At 46.5% G+C, this 18,902-nt stretch overlaps 1 protein-coding gene across 2 annotated transcripts in view; it reads left to right on the top strand.

The window, feature by feature from the left end:
* NGLY1 (N-glycanase 1) overlaps positions 1 to 18,902 on the top strand; it is a 520,539-nt gene that overhangs the window by 274,164 nt on the left and 227,473 nt on the right. For both annotated transcript variants that reach the window (XM_069648769.1, XM_069648767.1), the window contains exon 7: positions 96 to 241. In XM_069648769.1, coding sequence (XP_069504870.1) covers positions 96 to 241 — 146 coding nt within the window. The remainder of the gene's footprint in view (positions 1 to 95; positions 242 to 18,902) is intronic.

The following is an 18,902-nucleotide window of genomic DNA, read 5'->3' as shown; positions in this document are numbered from 1 at the left end:
TGCTAGTATCTGCTGTAAATTAAAATGCAACTTTTGCTGTTTATTTAGGTGCTTGGGTAGATGACTGTTGGACACTCTGTTTCCCCCTTTTCTAGATCATGTCTGGACTGAAGTGTACTCTGCATCAGAGAAGCGATGGCTCCACTGTGACCCATGTGAAAACGTGTGTGACAAACCACTCCTCTATGAGGTTGGATGGACAAAAAGCCTCTCCTATATCCTCGCATTCTCCAAGGATGAGGTATTTATAAAAATGTACAGGTTACACAGTTGACGAAGTGAAAAGAGCAGGCTGTAATACATCAATAAGGCAAAAATTGAAGGGATATGAAATGTGATTAAATGGATTTGAAATAACACGTTGAATAGCATGAGCAACACTGATCTTGGGGTTGATGCAGTTTGCGGTCATGCCTTCTTTTCCTTTGATTAACTGGCATGCTGCTATAGCTTGACTTCTCACCCATGGGACTTTCATTGATATTTATAAACATTGAATATCTACAACTGTGTGTGCAAGTTGAACATTTGTTTGAAAACCGATCTGGCATATTTTGTTTTTTTTTTTTGCATTTGTTACAGCATACAAAACCCTCGGGTTTCTAGGCGCTAGTTACATTAGGGCACAAAGTTGCATGTTACATTAGGAAAAAGAGAAAGGTAGGGGGTGGGGAGAAGCAGTAGGGGGGATGCAAGAGTCTCATAAAGTCAGTTGAACAGCCACGTCTTTAAGCTTCTACGGGAAGTCCATTAGGCCGGTTCTTTTCTGAGTCCTAGTTGAAGATTATTCCAGAGTTTGGCAGCCATGAATAGGAAGCTCTAGGAGGTTGAAATTGGGGGTCTTCAGTAGGTGAGAGTTTGATGATCTCAGAGGACGGCAGGGGGGTATATCTCTACGCAAGGTGAGAGGAAGTTCCAGGGCAGTGTTGGAGGGACAGTGTTTTGAATGTAATCCTTTCCCAGATAGGCAACCAAATGTGCAGCTCTCCTGTCTTCTGAGATATGGTAAGATTTGGAGAGGCCAATTGCCGCTCAGAGGGCATTATTCTAAATCATCTGGAGTTTGTTCAGGTTGTGTTCAGAGGTGCCAGTGAATAAGGTGTTAAAATAGTCGAGCTTAGCTCCAGTGATCGCTTTTGCTATTGTTAGGCGGTTGGGAGTAGAGGGGGAAGGGCCTGCTGGCATGAAGCAGTTCAGCTGTGTAAGCCACCGCTGAGGCAATAGTGAGAGATTGAGGTTGGCATCCAGGTAGACCCCAAGAATTTTGGCAGCGGCAGAGGTGGTGATGCAGTTACCATTGATGATAAATTCCTTGTAAGCTGGATCAATGCTGCGAATTTTGAGCCGACGATGAAGATTTCAGTTTTGTCGTTGAGACAGAGTAGGTGGGAAGCCATCCAATTTTGAATAACCTCGTAAGTAGAGTTTATGGTTGCTGAGTCCTGGTTGTATGATGCGGAGAGGGGGATAAGAGCTGCGTGTCGTCAGCGTAGTTTGTGTATGATATGCCTAGTAGGTCAAGATCCTCGAAGAGGGGCATTGTGTAAATGTTGTATAGAGGTTGGGGAGAGGCAGGAGCCTTGGGGACTCTGCAATTAAGGAGTGGGTTCCGTGGAGAAGTCCTTGATGAAGACACAAGAGGATCCCTCAGCTAGGAAGGACCTCGCCCAATTGGTGGCTGAAGGAGAGAGGTTCGCTGTTGAGGCAAGCTGGTAGCAGAGGATTTGATGGTCTAAGAAATGGAATGCTGCAGAGAGGTCTAGCATCAGGAGGGCAGGTTTGCCAGTGTATTTGCATCGATTAGGGAGTAATCCTTATTGGCGAGTGCCCAAGATGTTTTCCTCAAGATACTGTTGGACCTGGATGTAGGTAACACGATCCAGGATCTTCAGGAGGTAGGGAACCATAGTAATGGGGCTGTAGTTTGTTGGGATGCATGGGTCAAGGGAGGGTTTCTTAAGGAGCGGTAGGACCCATGCTTCCTTCAAGGAAGTTGGCACAGAGTTGGTGGAGAAGGATACGTTTATGATGGCTGTGAAGAGGGGAATGAGCGTCTTGGCACATAACTTGAATGATTCGAGCTTGGCAGGGGACTCCTTTGCAGCGTGACGGTTTGAGACTCTTGACAATCATGACCAGGTTAAACGGGGTGCTGGTGTGGGTTGGTATGGGGCTGGGTGCTGTGGCCAAGGTGGTTTGGAGATGGATTTTCCTTTGAGAGAATTGACCTTTGCAGTGAGGGTCTCTTGGATTTCTTCGCAAAAAAACGGTAAAGAGAAGAGCTCTACTTGAATGGGATAAAGCTAACAAATCGCTATCTGTCCCTGCAAAAACTATCTTTCCTTACACGTGTGGGTGTGCTATCCCTAGTCTGCGCTGGTGAGCCGCTTAGCTAGGTGCAGGACAGGAAGGTGGTTTCCCTATCTAGTTACATCTAAACACTACTAGTTACTTCTAATGTTTTATTCTGTACCATTGTGTCAATTTTTGATACCTTTCAACACAAATTGCTTCTTGTGTTCATGAAAGAAGGAAAGAAAAAAGAAAAGAAATGAATAAAAGAAAACTAAATGAATCGTTGGCATCAGAAAAGAGATGTATGTGCGGAAAGAAACTCCACCCTTACGTGTTTTTCCAATTATTTTATCTGGTGTGTGTTGTTGGGTCACATGTATCCTTAAAGTCTACCGGTTTCAGTGGATTTATATGGTTTATACCACCTTAGTCAGGACACTAGGTTCAGAAAGAAACTCTTGAACCTTCTTGATTTGAGTGCTTATCTGCCATGCTGTAACCCAATCACTGTGGCTGCTCGTTGTTGTGGGTTTTAGCAGCATCTGCAAAGGACAGAAATAATATAAAAGAGAAACACATAATGTGTTCCTTTAGCTTAATCTGAACATTGTAGAGGTTTTATACATGGGAGAGTCATACCATAGACATAATTTCTCATCTCTATGGGTCAATTAACTGTCCTTAATTAGGAGTAGTGGGAAAATGGGGAGGAGTGGGCAAAAGGAAAACACTCCTCTCCCACTTTTCAAATATTATAATAAACCTAGCGTAGTTCTGATCCAGCAAAATCAAACTTGTTCATTGCTTACCAACACGCCAAAGGCCTTTTGATTTTGTCAGCTGTCCTTCCCAAAATTTTAGGGCAAGCGTGCAGAGTTGTTAATGGGTGTCGCTTTTATAGCTTGATTAATTTAGATGAAACAAAAAGGTGGCTTTAGATTGTATCAAAGTTTGAAACTTCGAAAAGCTGACCTGCTGTACTACTATTGTTGTTCATGTGCAACTAAGCCGTGAAAGAATGTGTTAGACTAGCGGCCGATAAACAGAGCAGTACTTTTTGATTACAATTTGTAAAGCAAAGGAAAAATTGCAGGACTCACCCGGCGGTTGAATAGTGTGACGTGCTTCCGTTCAGTCGGCTAGTATGTAGTGTACTACGCCCATTTTCGGATTACCCTTTCAATGTCTAGTTTCTCCACATGTCTCGCAATGGTGTATGTTGCAATACAAGCCGGCATCTTGGATGGGGCAGTTTAGTACGTATGCCGCTTTTATGAAATTTGTTTAATGCATTTTATCTATGTCCCCATGGGGTTAAAGTACCAGGCAAACGACTGTTTTGATATGTATACAATGAGCATCATCATTGCTTATGTAATTTCGCACTAGTTCAGAGTGTGCTCCTGTGATAACTGACAGGATACCATGTGTATGCCTATATCTGCAGTATAATGTAACTTTGATGTGACATAAATTCCACATAGAAATGAAATGATCATTTTTTAAATTTTTTTTAATGAAAATAAATATACAAAAAATCCCTATGTCTACTGGAAGTCTCAAGTGTACATAGTCTGGAATATCTGTACTCTGCATATAGTATATTGTCTAATGCTTATATGGTGAATCTGAACCATGTCTAATTACAGTGATGTTACGCCCTTACAATTGTCCCATATTGTGCCTGTTTGGTACTGTATGGGGGTGGATTTTATATGTTCACCATATGGGCAGTTCTGTCAGGCATTGGCCAGATGTTGCCAAGTGTGCCTTCATTGAGGCCCTTATAGGGTGTTTTTAATCTGAAAATCCATTTCTATTCTGTCATGAGTAGGAGGCGGGCAATATCCCCTCCTCTTGGTGGTAATCTAACTTGTTCTAGGATGGCCCGTTTTAACTCCTTTTCTGAGTGATTAAGGAGGAAATGTTCTACCATCGGGGCAGTCACTCTTGTGCAGGTGCACGACTGATGCTCCACGATTCTCAGTCTGACTTTCCGTGCTGTCATGCCCATGTATCGAATATCACATGGGCAGGTTATCAAATATATCACATTGGTTGAATTGCAATTAGTACAATTCTTTTGTATCCATTGGGTGGTCCACCTGCTGTCTATGGATGTACTTCTCCATGTCTGCTGGCATACGGAGCATCTACCACATGGAGTGTGTCCTGTTGCTCGCTCAGTTAACCATACAGTTATCTGTTTAGTATTGGTATTAGTTTTGGTTTGTGACCATCTCTTTCACGGTTACCAACGTCTTTTTATTGCAAATCTTGGCCATTCTAGATTGTAGTCTCCAGGTGCTGTCTACTGTCAGGTCTGGCTAATTGGGTAGAGGGCTCTAGTTCCCGGAGAATTATGAAAATTTCCCAGGAGTTGGATGAGGCCTTACTCATTCTTGAATTGTAGCTATTGGCAGTGGCAGCGTGGATTTTCCTTTTGTAGTTGGCAAGGGAGAAGAGGGCTTTGGAAGCAGGGGAGGGTTCTTTTATCCACGCTTGCTCGGCGGTGCCCTTATTGGCGCAGATTTGAAAAAGGTGAACCAGGCGTTTTATTTATTGAGGGTTGGGCTTTCCTGAGTTTGAGAGGTTCAACCTTGTTGACTGACTGTGCAATAGACTGCTTGTAGAGGTCAACCAGTGCTGCTGGGTCTGTTACTGAAGGTGGGGGGGTACGCAAGGGTGGCAAGTAGCGGTGCAATGTTGCTCGGGTTGTGGTTGGTCAGGTTGAGGTTTTTTTGTGCACAGGGCCATGCATTCAGGTTTGGCAGTGTGAGCTGGTCTTGAGCTTTGAGTGGCGGATTTTGAAGGCACCTATGTGATGGTCCGTCCATGGGCAGGGGTTGGCGACGGTGGTGGGGATATTACAATTGAGGTCGCTTAACCAGTCTAGGGTGCGGTCTTGGTCATGGGTGGGCGAGAGAGAGCATTCTGAGAAGTCTGCATGGTTGGTGCCATAGCTATGCTGTTGGCCAATGAGTCCGCTGGGTCGTTGAGGTCCCCAAAGATTGACTTTGGATTTAGGTTTGATTGACGTGAAGATGCTTTGCGTTAAGTTGTCTTCGAAGGTGAGGCTGGGGCCAAGTGGACAGTAGGTAAGGAGGACTGTGGAGTCAGTAGGCGACTTGGAGATCTTGGTGAGTAGGGATTTACAATTGGGGATGACGTTGGTTTGCGTGACTCTAATGGTGACAGTGTTTTTAAAGATGAGGACAAACTGCCTCCTATTTTGAAGGATCTGTCACATCTTAGGGTTGTAAAGCTGGGGGGGTCGCAATGGAAAGGGCTGGGTGTGCAGCGGGATGGAGCCAAGCTTCTGTGATGGCAAGCAGGTTTTTTTGGGGTTATAAGGTCAAGGATTTCAACTGTGTGTGCAGGGCGGGACTGATCTTGGGTTGATTAGCGCACAGTTGATGGCTTTGTGGATGGGACTGGCAGGCATGCGTGTTTGCGGGATTAGCAGTGGTTGGGGAGCATGGAGAGTGAGGCGTGGGACGAACTGGGTGCGGAATCAGAGGAACCAGTTCCCCGTGCGAATCGGAGGGGACGAGGCGATGGCCGAGTTGGGACTTTCTGGTTGTGCGGGGCCTGGTCTGTGGGTTTGTGGTGGGCCGATTGATTGCAATGCGTGGTGTGGGACACACGCAGTGAGCAGAGTGCGCACCCTGAGGAGGCTGTTCCTCATAGGGATAGTAATTTAAAATTGACCTCCATAAAACACAATGAAGTGGATTTAAATTAACCCATTCCCTTTAACACTGGAAAAAGGAAAAAAGAAAGTAGAAAACTGCCACTTTAAACCAGTCTGCATTGACATACGATGGTGCATCACAGTGGCAGTTGAAGCTCGGATCACTTTTCTGGCTCTGAAGTCAGTCAAGCTTTTCAGCTAATGTTACCTCAAAGATTTTCTTTTGCGTTCTCTTGCCATTTTTACTGTAATCTGTGATGAAGGTTCATGTAAGAGCTGGGGAGCAGGAGAATCTAGGGGCTATCAGAGGGGGGTTGTCTTGAAGAACCCTCTTAGGCTGCCTTTCTTCCCTCCAACCGCCTCAGCAATGGCATCCTTACACGGACCCCAAACACAGACCGTTAAAGAATGTTTATCAGGTTTCATATCGGAACTCCAGGGGAAGACACTGAACTGTGGTTCGTTTGCTTGCTCCGTGATTAGGAGAAACACTTATCTAAATATTAAACACATTGGAAATTGGCACACTTGCAAACTGGCTGCATACAGTTAGCAGAGAAGAGTTCACTGCCAACCCTTAGAAATGAAGTGGGGTGGAGGGGGTTGGGGGACAAGCCAGCGCCATGACAGTCCAGCTAACTCCAAGATGGAAAAAGGAGTACTTACTCCATCTGCCTACACCCGGATTACCATTTGTGTACTTACTGATAATGAGGCTAAGCATAAGTAGCAACAGAGTGGGATGATGATCTCGGAAGGTTAAATGCGCATGGGAAAGGCGGGCTAAAGAAACCCCAACCAATCCCATAGGCCAATATTAATGAGGAAATAATAATATATTAATGGCTTAACAATCGGGACCATTATTATTAGTTTAGACTAAACGATGTTAAAAGCTGCAGAAGGCATCAGTGTTTGAGGGAGGTGGTGTGTGTGGGAGGAGCAAAGTAGAAAATAAGGAGATGTAGTTTATTGGTAAGTTGTAACCCAGTCACTGGAACAAGTCATCCAATGAGAGAGACACTGCAAAGGTATTGATAAACAAGAATCCTCTAGGAGTTCACCCAAAGCCTTAATTCACATAAGGTTGGATATAGCCTGGAAGCCTGTTCCTTGGAGAGATGGAAGGCACTTGGGAACCCAAAGTGCCAGTTTGTTTCCCCATTTCCCCATTGTCCCCTTGTCCCTATGTTCATTCCCCTTTTCAACATCGTAGCATAATGAAGCTGAACAGCCCACCCTGTTTGTTTTGTTGTCAATTTTATCCAACTGCTCCTTGTGCTAAACGTTAAGTTGAGTCTCGAGGCAATGTCTGCTTCTGGTGGGCTAAAGAAAGATGAGCATATAGTTGAATTGGGTGTCTTTCGGGCTCTAACACCATTGAGGGTTTTGGTATTTGCCAAAAGAGGTCCTACTAAATATGTGCACTACTTCTGCCACATCCTAGAGAGCAGAATGCGCCTGTGTTGCTTGTAAGATACGATTGTGATTTGTAGGACTTCATACAGAAATGTACAGAGTCAAAGTTTGGGGCTGACATGAGGGAATGATTACTGCCATGGTCTGTGTCCTTGTGGCTGCAGTTAACACTAAGGCTTGACACTGAACAAAAGATTCAAAGCTTCCAGTTTTCAGGTCGATCTCTATTTGGCTTGCATGCAGATGACTAGGTTAATCTGGTGAACGCAGTGGCATGGACAACTGTTGGGGCCCCGACCTTAACAAATAGTTGTCACATTCATTCTGCTCATCAGGTAAGAGGCACTACTCTCATAAGGGCGAGCCATATTAGACAGCAGTATCTTCAGTGAGATCCGCAGTATCAACAGAGGCCAAAATTCCAACAAGAGTGGAGGAGGAAAGCAGGCTCCTGCAACTTCCTCAAAACACTACCCCACAATAAAATGCATACCTAGGATTTGGGGATGAGGTTTTACTAGCCTGTCTAGAAAGAAAACAATTTGGTGCTAAATAATGTACGTGATGGTCGCACTTGAGGGGTCTTTCTGATCTGCCAAATGTTCCCCTAAGAAAGTGGGGCAGGTAACCCCTTGTCCCAGTGACCAGCTAGTCTGATTTAAAAATAAATCAATTAAAGCAGTAGAAAAGGTTCCCCGATTTGTACGGGAAAAGTTCATGTATTCTTGCTGTTTTGTGATGGAGAAGAACGGCACAGAGCAATAAAGATGAATCCGGAACTCAGCTCAGCTGGCATGTGGCTGAAAAGGGGTACGTTCAAAACGCTTTCTTTCTGCAAATTTCCTCCTTATGCAAAACTACTATATGTGCTCTGTAGATATTTGGGATGTCTACTTCTGAATCTCAATTACAAGGAAGTTTTTCACTTTTTTGAGGTTCATTATGAATAGATATCACTACCACTACAAAGTTCTCTTTGAGAAGATTCTCACATCAGTTTCCAGGTGCATAGCAATGGTGACAGCCCATCTCGGAGGTTGAAAAGATGTTTTTCTATCCTTACATGGCAATTGGCTTAAGAGATGCTCTTACTGTGGGGAAAGATTTTCTTTTTGCACCTTTCCTTCCATAATTTTTTATGAAACCCCATTTTTTTTTTTTTGCTCGGTTTCTGGTCCTGTACAGACTTTGAAGGGACGTGAAGCCTTCAGCTTCAGGGACACATTTTTTATCACCCTCTATTTTTACACATGGGATTTCTGGTCACTTTGTGCCTACAGACAAGCTGCTGGCAGCAGTTATATTTTTACAATATTTGCATTTGTCTGGTTTGCACATTCGCGCATACTGCATATAGCTACTAAACATGGCTAGTGCCCTGAAGTGGCAGTGTCACAAGATGTTCTCTTGTTCTTGGGCCATATTGTTGTTGGTCTTTTTCCTGCCCTGTCTTGCCAGGTCAGCAAATCCCATACAAGGTCAAGCAGTAGCTTTCCCGGGCTAGTGAGCCTTTCTGTGTGTGTGTGGCCCAGGAATGGGGCTGGAACTGTCTAGTCCCAGTCTGCATCACTGATGCTCATGTGGATGTAAAACCAGTAGTTGTCCTTGATTGGGCAACTACTGGCTATTTGAATGGTGCAGATCCTTGGACTGCCAGATCATCTTTTGGATAAGAGGACTATTGCAGCTATTCGAAGAAGAGCAGCCCGTTGATGATCCCTGGAACGACTTTGGCATTGGTCAGCAACCGCTCCAGTGACGGGCCTGGTGAAGCCCTGCTCCTCTGCCTGATCTCCAAAGACACTCTTTCCCCCACATCCCCCATCAGTGCTTCAGTCATTGAGGAGGCAGCCCCTCAGGGCTTTTGGCAGTGTCCCTGGGCTGCCCAGTGGAGTGACTAGCTCCCTCGTGGGCTACCTCATCAGAACCATCGCGATACTGCGTTCAAGCCTGGAACTTTAGCGATGGCCAACTCCCTGAATTTTATCTTCCTAACTTAAAGGGAACCTATCCTGAGGCAGTTTCTTTGACTGCGACTGGAAGGATGCCTGCTGTCACCTGCAAACTGTGGTCGTTGCTGGAACTCCTCTTCCATCCTACGAAGTGTCTTGAAGATGTCTGCATTATTGGAATCTGCATTTCATCGACGGCGATTGCGTCTTGCAGTTGCAGACGACCGTAAGAATTGCTGTACCTGCAACACCTGCAAAGGATCATTTTTGGGATAAAATCCCTTTGTCTCCTTGCTCTAACCCAGGGGCAGGATACTTGAGCCAGGTTGTGCGACCAAAAGGTAGTCTTCTGGTAAATGATTTTTACTTTGAAATAGTTTGAAACTAATCACCAACACCAGCCCATTGGAGCCTTTAAGAGAACTCAGACCATTGTAAAACCGGCATTGGAACATTGAGACGTTTGGGCAATAGGCCCCATACATTTTAGGGCTGGACTTCTAACAAGCATCAGAACCCTTTCTTTAATCTGCTTAGAATCACATGCTGTGCATATGGTCCGACATCCAGTGGTAACCGCTGAGTATTGCATCTTGTCTTTCAGGGACCGAAAGGGGACGTCAGCATAGGCGTGTCTGTAACACTATCCCTATTGTGACGTGTGTAGTACCCAAAATGCCTCACGCGCCGAGGTCCCTCAGATTGTTTTTTCCGCCCAGATAACTGGCCGCCCTATAGCGGAGCTCTTACTATAGACATTGTTTATCTTTACTGAATTGTCGGTTTATTCCCCGTTAAGTCACTTCGCCCAATAAGAACATCTTCGACGAAGACTACGGGGGAATCGTCTACGGCTGTGGACTTCGGTGCCTAGGATCCAGCGGCCGGATTTTCCACGTGGTCGGGCCCTCTGGCCGACCTATACAGTAGGGAGAGTGGGGTTGGGGTGGCCTTATTGTTTCTTTCCTCCTTTCCCCTTTTTTCCCTGTCGGTCTGGTCATCCTTCCCTTTTGCTATGGAAAAGACTCCTTTTGGATTCTGCCCTAGTGTAGGGTCAGATATCCTTGGAAAGACGAACACAGGACGTGTAACGCCTGTGTGCGGCGTGCAAACTCCTTCGGCTCAAGACCCTTAAGGAGCGCTGTGTGAAGTGGTGGGCCACGTGCGGTATGTCATGCGTGGAACACCCCCCGCCCCCCACCGCCACGGCAGCTGAAAATGCCTGGGGTACTTCAGATGACCAAATGTCCAATGCGGATGTTATAGACCTTGAGGTGGACGCTTCTAGGTCACGCCCCTCCCCGACCCTTCCAGGCTCGACTCTGGTCTTGCTACATGGACTACACCCGGCAACAGGGGGCGTACAAGCGCTTCGCACCAAGCACACAACCCCTACGCCAATTTTGACGCCTTCGTCGAAAAAGGCGAAAGCGCCAACGGGGCCTCCGAAAACTATTTCTACTGCCGACAAATCATCGGAGCCTTTGTCTCACGATGATTCAGCGACTATCCAAAGTAGCATCGGAAGAATCGCAGCGACGTGGGCCTTACTCAGTTCCGCCTAAGGTTATGGGCCAAGCTGCGGAAAAGGTTTCGGTGGATTGGGTTCCCGATTCCGATGAGGCTTGCGTAGATAGTCAAGAGCCTCTCTCTGACACCCTGAGAGGTTCCTTTCGACGCCACAGTGCGGAGAACTTTGTTTCTCCTTGCGTAGGCCCGTTTGGGTCCTCTAAATGGACTACAGAAAAATGTGAATTCGAAGGTTGTATGGATCGGCTGGAGCAGATTATCAGTTCTTCTGATCATCCTGCCCCGAAAAGGACACATATAGAGACATCTATAATGAAGAAGCTTCTTTTCTCAAACAGTATGAGGAAGATCAACAGGATACGACTGACAACTGGGAGGAAACCCAGCAGGAAGGTCAAGACCCTTGGACACAGCAAGATCAGGACACTGATATCTTGTGCCTAGACTCTCCTCCGTCCACCCCGGCTAGCCAGGCCTCCCATTTGGATGACCAAATGGCTTTCAACTCCATGTTGAAAAAAGCAGCTGAATACTTCAAAATTGCCACTGAAGAGGCGGTACCTGAGCAGGAATTTGTGGAGGATATTAAGGAAAAACCTCTGGTGAGTCAATCCATCCCCCTCCTTAACTTTAAGAGACGGGTAGCTCCCTCATTGGTCTCAACTGCTCAGACACGGGCAGTGAACCCGAGAGTCGAAAAATTATTTCAGCCTTCGCCTTCCAACCCTCTTTATATAAAAGGGCACGCCATCCCAGATTCACTGGTAGTGACTACCACTCGAAAGAGGGCAAGGTTACCCCTTGCCGCGGGAGAATCACCACCGGACAAGGAGTCTAAAAGGTTGTATGGCCTTGGCAAACGTGTCACATCAGCAGCTGCATACACCATTCTGGTTGCTATACGCTATTAGCAAGCTATGCTGATGCCCAATGGAACTTGCTTTAGGAGGTTCCTGAACCAGGGCTAAGCTTCTCGTCATTGTTTCGGATGGAAGACTGGTTAACCAGAATGTGGTGAAGAACACCCTGGACACTGCAGAAACAGCGGGCAGTGTTCTTACACAAGGGACTCTACTGAAAAGACACTCATGGCTGCGTACATCAGGATTTAGACCTGAGACTCAGACCTTGCTCATTAATAAACCCATTGAGGAGACTAACCTCTTCAGGGAAGCAATGGATGTAGCGTTGGAGACAGCCAAGAAGGAGCATGAGACTATAAGGTCCCTGCACCAAATTACACAGAAACCCTGCTCCCAGAGGGGTAATAATTCTCGGCTGTCCTTTTGAGGGCAAGCCTGTGCTGGTAAAAACAACTACGGCACGGGTAACTTCAACACAAATCAAACCTCTGGAAGCCCCACTTACTACCCCTCAAGGGGTCAGAAACGTGGCAAAGGTAGAGGCAGAGGTCCCAATCCCAGAGGAGCCACAGCCTCTGGTCAGAAATGACCACCAAGTCCAGGTCCCCTCCCCGGTCAGGGGGCTATTAACATCTTTCCTCAAGGCATGGGAGGGGATAACTTCCGACCAGTGGGTCTTAAAGACGGTCGCCCACGGTTATTGCGTTGAATTCGCCCCACCTCCACAGTTCAGACCGCCGCGCTCACGGCGCCTTTCACCGGACCATATGGAGATCCTGATCCAAGAAGTGGAAGCACTGCTGGGAAAGGACGCCATAGAAGCCGTCCCTATTCTTCAGGTAAACAAGGGTATTTATTCAGTGTACTTCTTTGTACCCGAAAAGGATCTCACCATGCGTCCTGTTCTAGATCTGCGCCCAGCGAACAAGTTTATAAAACCCCAGAAGTTTTGCATGGGAACACTGCAGGAGGTGATCCCATTGCTGAAACAAGGGGACTTCATGGCAACATTGGACATGAAAGATGCATACTTTCATATTTCAATTTTGCCAGCGCACAGAAAATACCTAAGGTTCATGATCCAGGACAAACACTACCAATTCAAGGTACTCCCCTTCGGCATCGCCTCGGCGCAAAGGGTGTTTATCAAAGTCCTGGCAGTGGCAGCAGCACACCTGCACCGACTATCAGTCCCAGTTTACCCTTACCCCAACGACTGGCTCATTATGGGGGACTCGTTTGGCGCTTGTTTTTCGAACACCCAAAAAACTGTAGATCTCCTCTTCAGCCTGGGTTTTTCAATCAACGAAAAGAATTCCTGCTTAGTCCCCAGCAAAGTAAAACAAGTTCTGGGAGCGCTAATTCGGGGGAAGACGGTCTTGTCTTCCTCTCCAGTGAGAGGGTTCAGAACATGCTCTCTCAGATTCCTCAATATGTATCCAGTCGGGAGGTGATGGTACGCAAGGCCATGCGTTTGCTAGGGATGATGGCGTCATGTATAGACTTGGTTCCCCACGCACGGCTGCGCATGCGTCCCATGCAAGAGTGGCTCAACAGCCAGTGGTGCCAGGCTAGCGGACAATCTGGGAGATTTGTCTACGCTTTTCCCCCGTCTCACCTTCTCAACAAGATAGTGCACAAGATGCACCAGGAACCAGTTACCATGATACTGGTGGCCCCCATGTGGGCCCGCCAACCCTGGTTCGCTCACCTGATGGAAATGTCCCTCTCCCCACCAGTCAAGCTGCCCTGCCCGTACAACATGTTGTCTTAGGTTAGGGAGGAGACCCTACACCCATGCCCACAAACTCTGAACTTAGCAGCCTGGGCCCTGAGAATCATAGAGTTTGGACACCTGCAACTCTCTGAGGTGCATGGACATACTCAGGGAAGCGAGGAAACCTAATACACGTTATTGCTATGGAGTTCTCCAGCAAATGGAAACGTTTTGTCATCTGGTGCAATTCCAAGAGCGTCCATCCCATCGATTGCTCACCCTCACACATTGTGTTGTATCTAACCCACCTGTTGGACTCTGGGTTAGTCTTCAATTCCCTAAAGGTTCATCTGGCTGCTCTGTCCGCCTACACCACAACACAACAAAAGGGTATTGTGGTGGAAAATACTGGTGATTAAAGCCTTTATGGAAGGGGTTAAGAGGATTTATCCTCCCATCTCTCACCCAGCCCCTGGATGGGATCTGAATGTGATTTTGACCAGGCTCATGGGAGCTCCCTTTGAGCCTCTGCATAAAGGAAGTCTGAAAGACCTGATTTATAAAACAGCCTTCTTAGTGGCTATCACTTCTATCAGAAGGGTTAGCAAACTACAGGCTCTTTCTGGTTTGCGCCTAAATTCATCTCGAAGTTCCATGTGAACCAGTCAATCGAACTACCCACTTTCTTCCAGAACCCTACTAACCTGGCCGAAAGAAGCCTTCACACACTAGATGTGCGCAGGGCAGTCATGTTTTATCTGGAAAGAATTAAACCACTAAGGAAGACTAAACAATTCTTCGTTTCAGTGGCAGCTGGTAGAGAAGGGGACCCAGTCTCTAAATCGGCTAGCTCAAGGTGGATTGTCAAATGCATCACACTGTTACACTCTTGCTAAGAGATAACTACCCTTCAAGCCTAGAGCACACTCTACTCGAGGCACTGGGCATCCATAGCATTCATTGCAAATGTTCCTTTTGAGTCCATTTGCAAAGCGGCAACCTGGAGTTCTCTACACCTTTACAAAACACTCATTCTAGGTCTAATTCTCAGGTGGGACAAGCAGTACTAAGACATATTTTCTTTACTGTTCCTTCTCACAACCCACCTCCAACTCTGGGTACTGCTCGCTAGTCTATGCACAGCATGTGATTCTAAGCAGATTAACAAGCATCAGAAGACATGCATTACTTACCGTAATAGCATTTCTGGTGATTGTATCTGCTTAGATTCACATGCGTCCTCCCTATCTCCCCGCTCAGGTTGGAAGAAACATAGACGTCTTACAACTTTCTCTCTTTATGTACTCACTCACTATAGCCTTGGGCTCCCTCATGGCAGAAAAAATACAATCGGAGGGACCTCGGCGCGTGAGGAATTTTGGGTACACCACACGTCACGGTAGGGATAGTGATACAGACACGCCTATGCCGACGTCCCCTTTCGGTCCCCGAAAGACAAGATGCAATACTCTGCGGTTACCACTGGATGTCGGACCATATGCACAGCATGTGAATCTAAGCAGATACAATCATCAGAAATGCTATTACGGTAAGTAATGCATGTCATATTGTACTTGCGGCTGGTTCCCATAATTTTACTACATCTGCGTTACTTATCTGGAATTCTTGGTTACTTATTTGATGTATATTAAGTGAACCTAATGGTGATTGCTAACTTGATTTTTCAGTGTGTTCTGTGGCACGCTGTAGTGAGGAGTCTGACACAGAGGTGGCATTTTGGCTAAAGACTTTTAATAAATTACTGAACCAAAGCCTATTTTTCCCTAACTCTAAAGGGGAATCCCTACTTAAAGAAAAGATAATTAAGGTGCTCGTTGTCAGGATAAATGACCACCACAATATTATTGTTCTCTGTCCAAACTCCTACTCTCGCCCTGCCACTAAGAACAAAACATAAAGAGCACCAGGAGAATGATTTCCTTCTCCTGGCAACAAGAAAAGATAGTCCCAGAGGCCCAAATACGACGTTCCAAGAAGTGAGTTCTTCAATATTAGAAGCATGCCTCTCTTCCCCTGGTTCAGTTTCTCTACTTTCCAACTGTCTTTTTAATTCTTGCAGCTCTCTCTGGCATCCTTGAGAGCTCCCCTATAGGTTATACAATCCTATTTCCTCTGAGGAATGTATCATCTGAGATTTATTTTAGCTTCTATAGTTGATTTAACTTTAGCGTTTCTCTACCAACTACTATGACGAGGGAGATGACTCCCATTACATATGTCATTGGATACATCATTCTTGCTATCTTTCAACAACTCCCAACCATGATCATTAATGTCCTTGGAGTCACTGGGACGAGGGAAATTACTTCTGAGTTACGATACGCTGTTCTTTTCACCATTAGCTTTGCTGCTACCATTTCGACGGGGCCAGATTACTCCTGATGCACAACTCCATGTTCCTTTACCCAATCGCCTTACTGCCGCCACTGGGACAAGAGGGATTCCTCCTCTCTGCAACCCTGTATCCCTACCGGGTCTCCCATGCCTAAATTCTTCTAGGCTGCGACACGTCACTGGTTCTTCCTGGGATTGGGCTACCTGTCAGCAGCTTCCATGGCTCTTCTCTGCTTCTGATGTTCTGCAGCAGCTACGCAGTCCTCTGCTCTTCATGGTGTCTACGTAGTTATTGGGCCAAACGGTCAACCTCGTTGAGGTCACGCCACTGCTTCCTCTTGCATGACTTGCAGTGGAGTCTGCTCCTGCAAGATCCACAAAGGACTCTCAGCCTGCTATCAGCATCTTCTGCACAGCCTTTCCTCCAGTCCTCTCTCGGAGTTTGAAACTCCTGGGCTAGGCAGACTGCACACTTGGCTCTCTAGTTAGTCCTTCATCTCTCTATATCTCAGCTGGCTTCTCCCCAGCATAGTATGAAAGTCCTTTGTTTCTGTGATGTATTCTTTAGGCCTCCTCTTCTTGGGTGAGTATTCTTTGTGACTCCTTTTGCATTCTTCTTCTCACTACTTCCAAAACACACAGCATTAGATGTTGTAGAACGAAGGGAAGAATGTTTACCATAGCAGATTGTATTGTCAGATGGAGTCTCAAGGGTTAGAGGGTTAGGGAGTCCGCCATGGAACGGGAGCACTTGACCCCATGAGCGTAGTCTCCCTGTGAAGTCCTCCCGCATTATACCACCCTTGGGTGAAATATTGGGTAGCGGCCTCACCTCCCTAGACTCGCAGGGGAGGGCTCCCCCGTGGGGAGAAGTGACGTGATCCCATGATTCGTCACACTTCCAAAGGCCTAAATGCATAACTGTATTGTTATAAGTGATTGTCTAAACTGATTTATTGAGTACTATTCTGTGTGGACTCATTGAGGACCACTGACCCCACTTGCACTCTCCTGAGGCTAAACCTTGACTGAGATCTTGTTGTCAGAAATGCATTGTGAAGAATAGTTTTCATCCTTCTCCAAGGCAGAAACCCTAGCCTGGGCTCAGGGGCCTTATGCGTCTTTGTTATGCCACATGCTCCGAATCTACTCGATGGATGTCTTTAGGATCACAGGCACAGAAAGCGGACGTCACACAATCTTGTAAGTGGCGGAGCCTGAGAGAGAAACTCCTGCAGGCAGTTCACTTTCAAAGGTGGATGCCTCAATAAACTCTAGGCAAGAATGCTGTGATAGAAGACTGGAGGGCAGACACATTGAACCTCTTCAAAAACACAGCATGTGGTCAAAAATGTTCTAACATCTTGCACAAGGCGTTCTCTGAGGCTTGTATTAAAGTACCAAAATCACCACCCGATTTAGCTAATGTTTGGGGCCTTCATATTTCCTGCAACTCATATGGTTGTGGTTGAGCAGCCGAGGTACACCTTTCAAGAGGGGAGTGGAACAACAGAAATACAGTGCAGAAATATGCGTTAACGTAGTTTTTTTTACAACCCCCTGTTGAGGGCTGTGCAGCCACTAGCACAAAGGTGTGGGGCAAATGCACATAGCCCCTAAGAAAGCCAAATCCATTTTAAAGGTAGGCAACGAAACAGTGCAATATGGCTTAACTCTCAGGAAGGATCAACAGGCTGACACAAAGGTACAATTTGTCCACGCACTTATCCATAGAAAATAAACCACACTTACACTGAAAAATATGCACATTTGTTACACGTATATAAACCTTTTTAAAATAAGTACTTTAGCAAGCAACACATGAAGCATACAGAAACATTGTATATTAAAACAGTACACCACATTGAGGACTCTCCTCAACCCATACTATGTTAGTCTACTATATAAGGATATGTGCCCAACCTATAGTGATAAGTAAGAGGGGAGAAAAAGGTAAACAGACATTCTAACCCACAGTTAAAAATGCATAGTGCCTGCACAAAAACAGTGCATTGCCCTTCAAGAGACAACCCACTCCTCTTTCATATTGTAGGTCCACTATACTGATGGGCATGCACACAACATAGAAAGACAAGGTGTGTGTAGAAAAGGGAACCAGACATGGTTAAAATAGTAATGCAGGGTTCTTAGCACCAACACAAAGTTCCAGAAGGGGAAAACTATTTTAAAAAAAATTTCGGATCTGTTTTAGAAACTGTTAACATTAACTTCTCTGAAATTAACTGGATTGGTATCAAAAATAGTGTAAATATGCTTGCATAGCTAGAGAAGTGGAGAGCATGACTTTACAAATCACTAGGTACTAAATCCTAGTTCTAGGCCCAAAACTCACTGGACCCAAACTGGGTATAGGTAAAATGCCCAGATGTAGTGCCTTCAAAATCACTTCAGGGGGATTCCAAGATGGCGGCCGCAGCGAGGAGGCGTGCCTAGTAGTCTTTCCCGCCGGGCCGCGATTATAAAGCACATAAAAGAAGCATTGGGAAAGTGATGACGTACCACTTCCGTCAGCGTTACCTACGAGACAGACTCCACCGTGAACATGTGGGGAAGCGGAAGCAGGGGGTGAGAGCACACACTCCATTGGAGACGGCAGCGTGTGATACGTTTGGCGCAAACCACGCTCGGGGGGGGGGGGGGATCGAGCACCCAATCCAGAGGAGCCGAGTGGATTCACAAGAAGCACGGACCCAGGTCGCATCAGAGATGAGCTGTTACGGCTCCGGTCTCAGCGGAGGGGAAAGGAGATAATAAATAGGCGGGGAGAGGAGTGGGAGCGGCCACCGGAGAGGTGAGAAGAACTGCCGTTGGAGCCTGGGACACGGTGGCCCGTCACACGGGAGGACTGGCCACCCCAAGTGAACCCTCTGGAAGTAGGTGACCTGCGGGCAACAGGAGTCGTGGCGGTCCCCAGGAGGCAAGGAAGAAGTGACTCTAGGGAGGACTAGAAGGGCTCCCATGCTTGCAATCATCCTAGGCCCAGCAGATGGGGAATGTAAACCGGCAGCAGAGCTGGGACTGCGGCCCCCCGTCAACACAGGTGCTGGGGGCAGAGC

Source organism: Ambystoma mexicanum, chromosome 2q (assembly GCF_040938575.1).
Source record: "Ambystoma mexicanum isolate Mex_15411 chromosome 2q, UKY_AmexF1_1, whole genome shotgun sequence".
In the NCBI taxonomy this organism is placed as follows: Eukaryota; Metazoa; Chordata; class Amphibia; order Caudata; family Ambystomatidae; genus Ambystoma; species Ambystoma mexicanum.
This window is presented reverse-complemented; position numbering and strand designations above follow the sequence as displayed.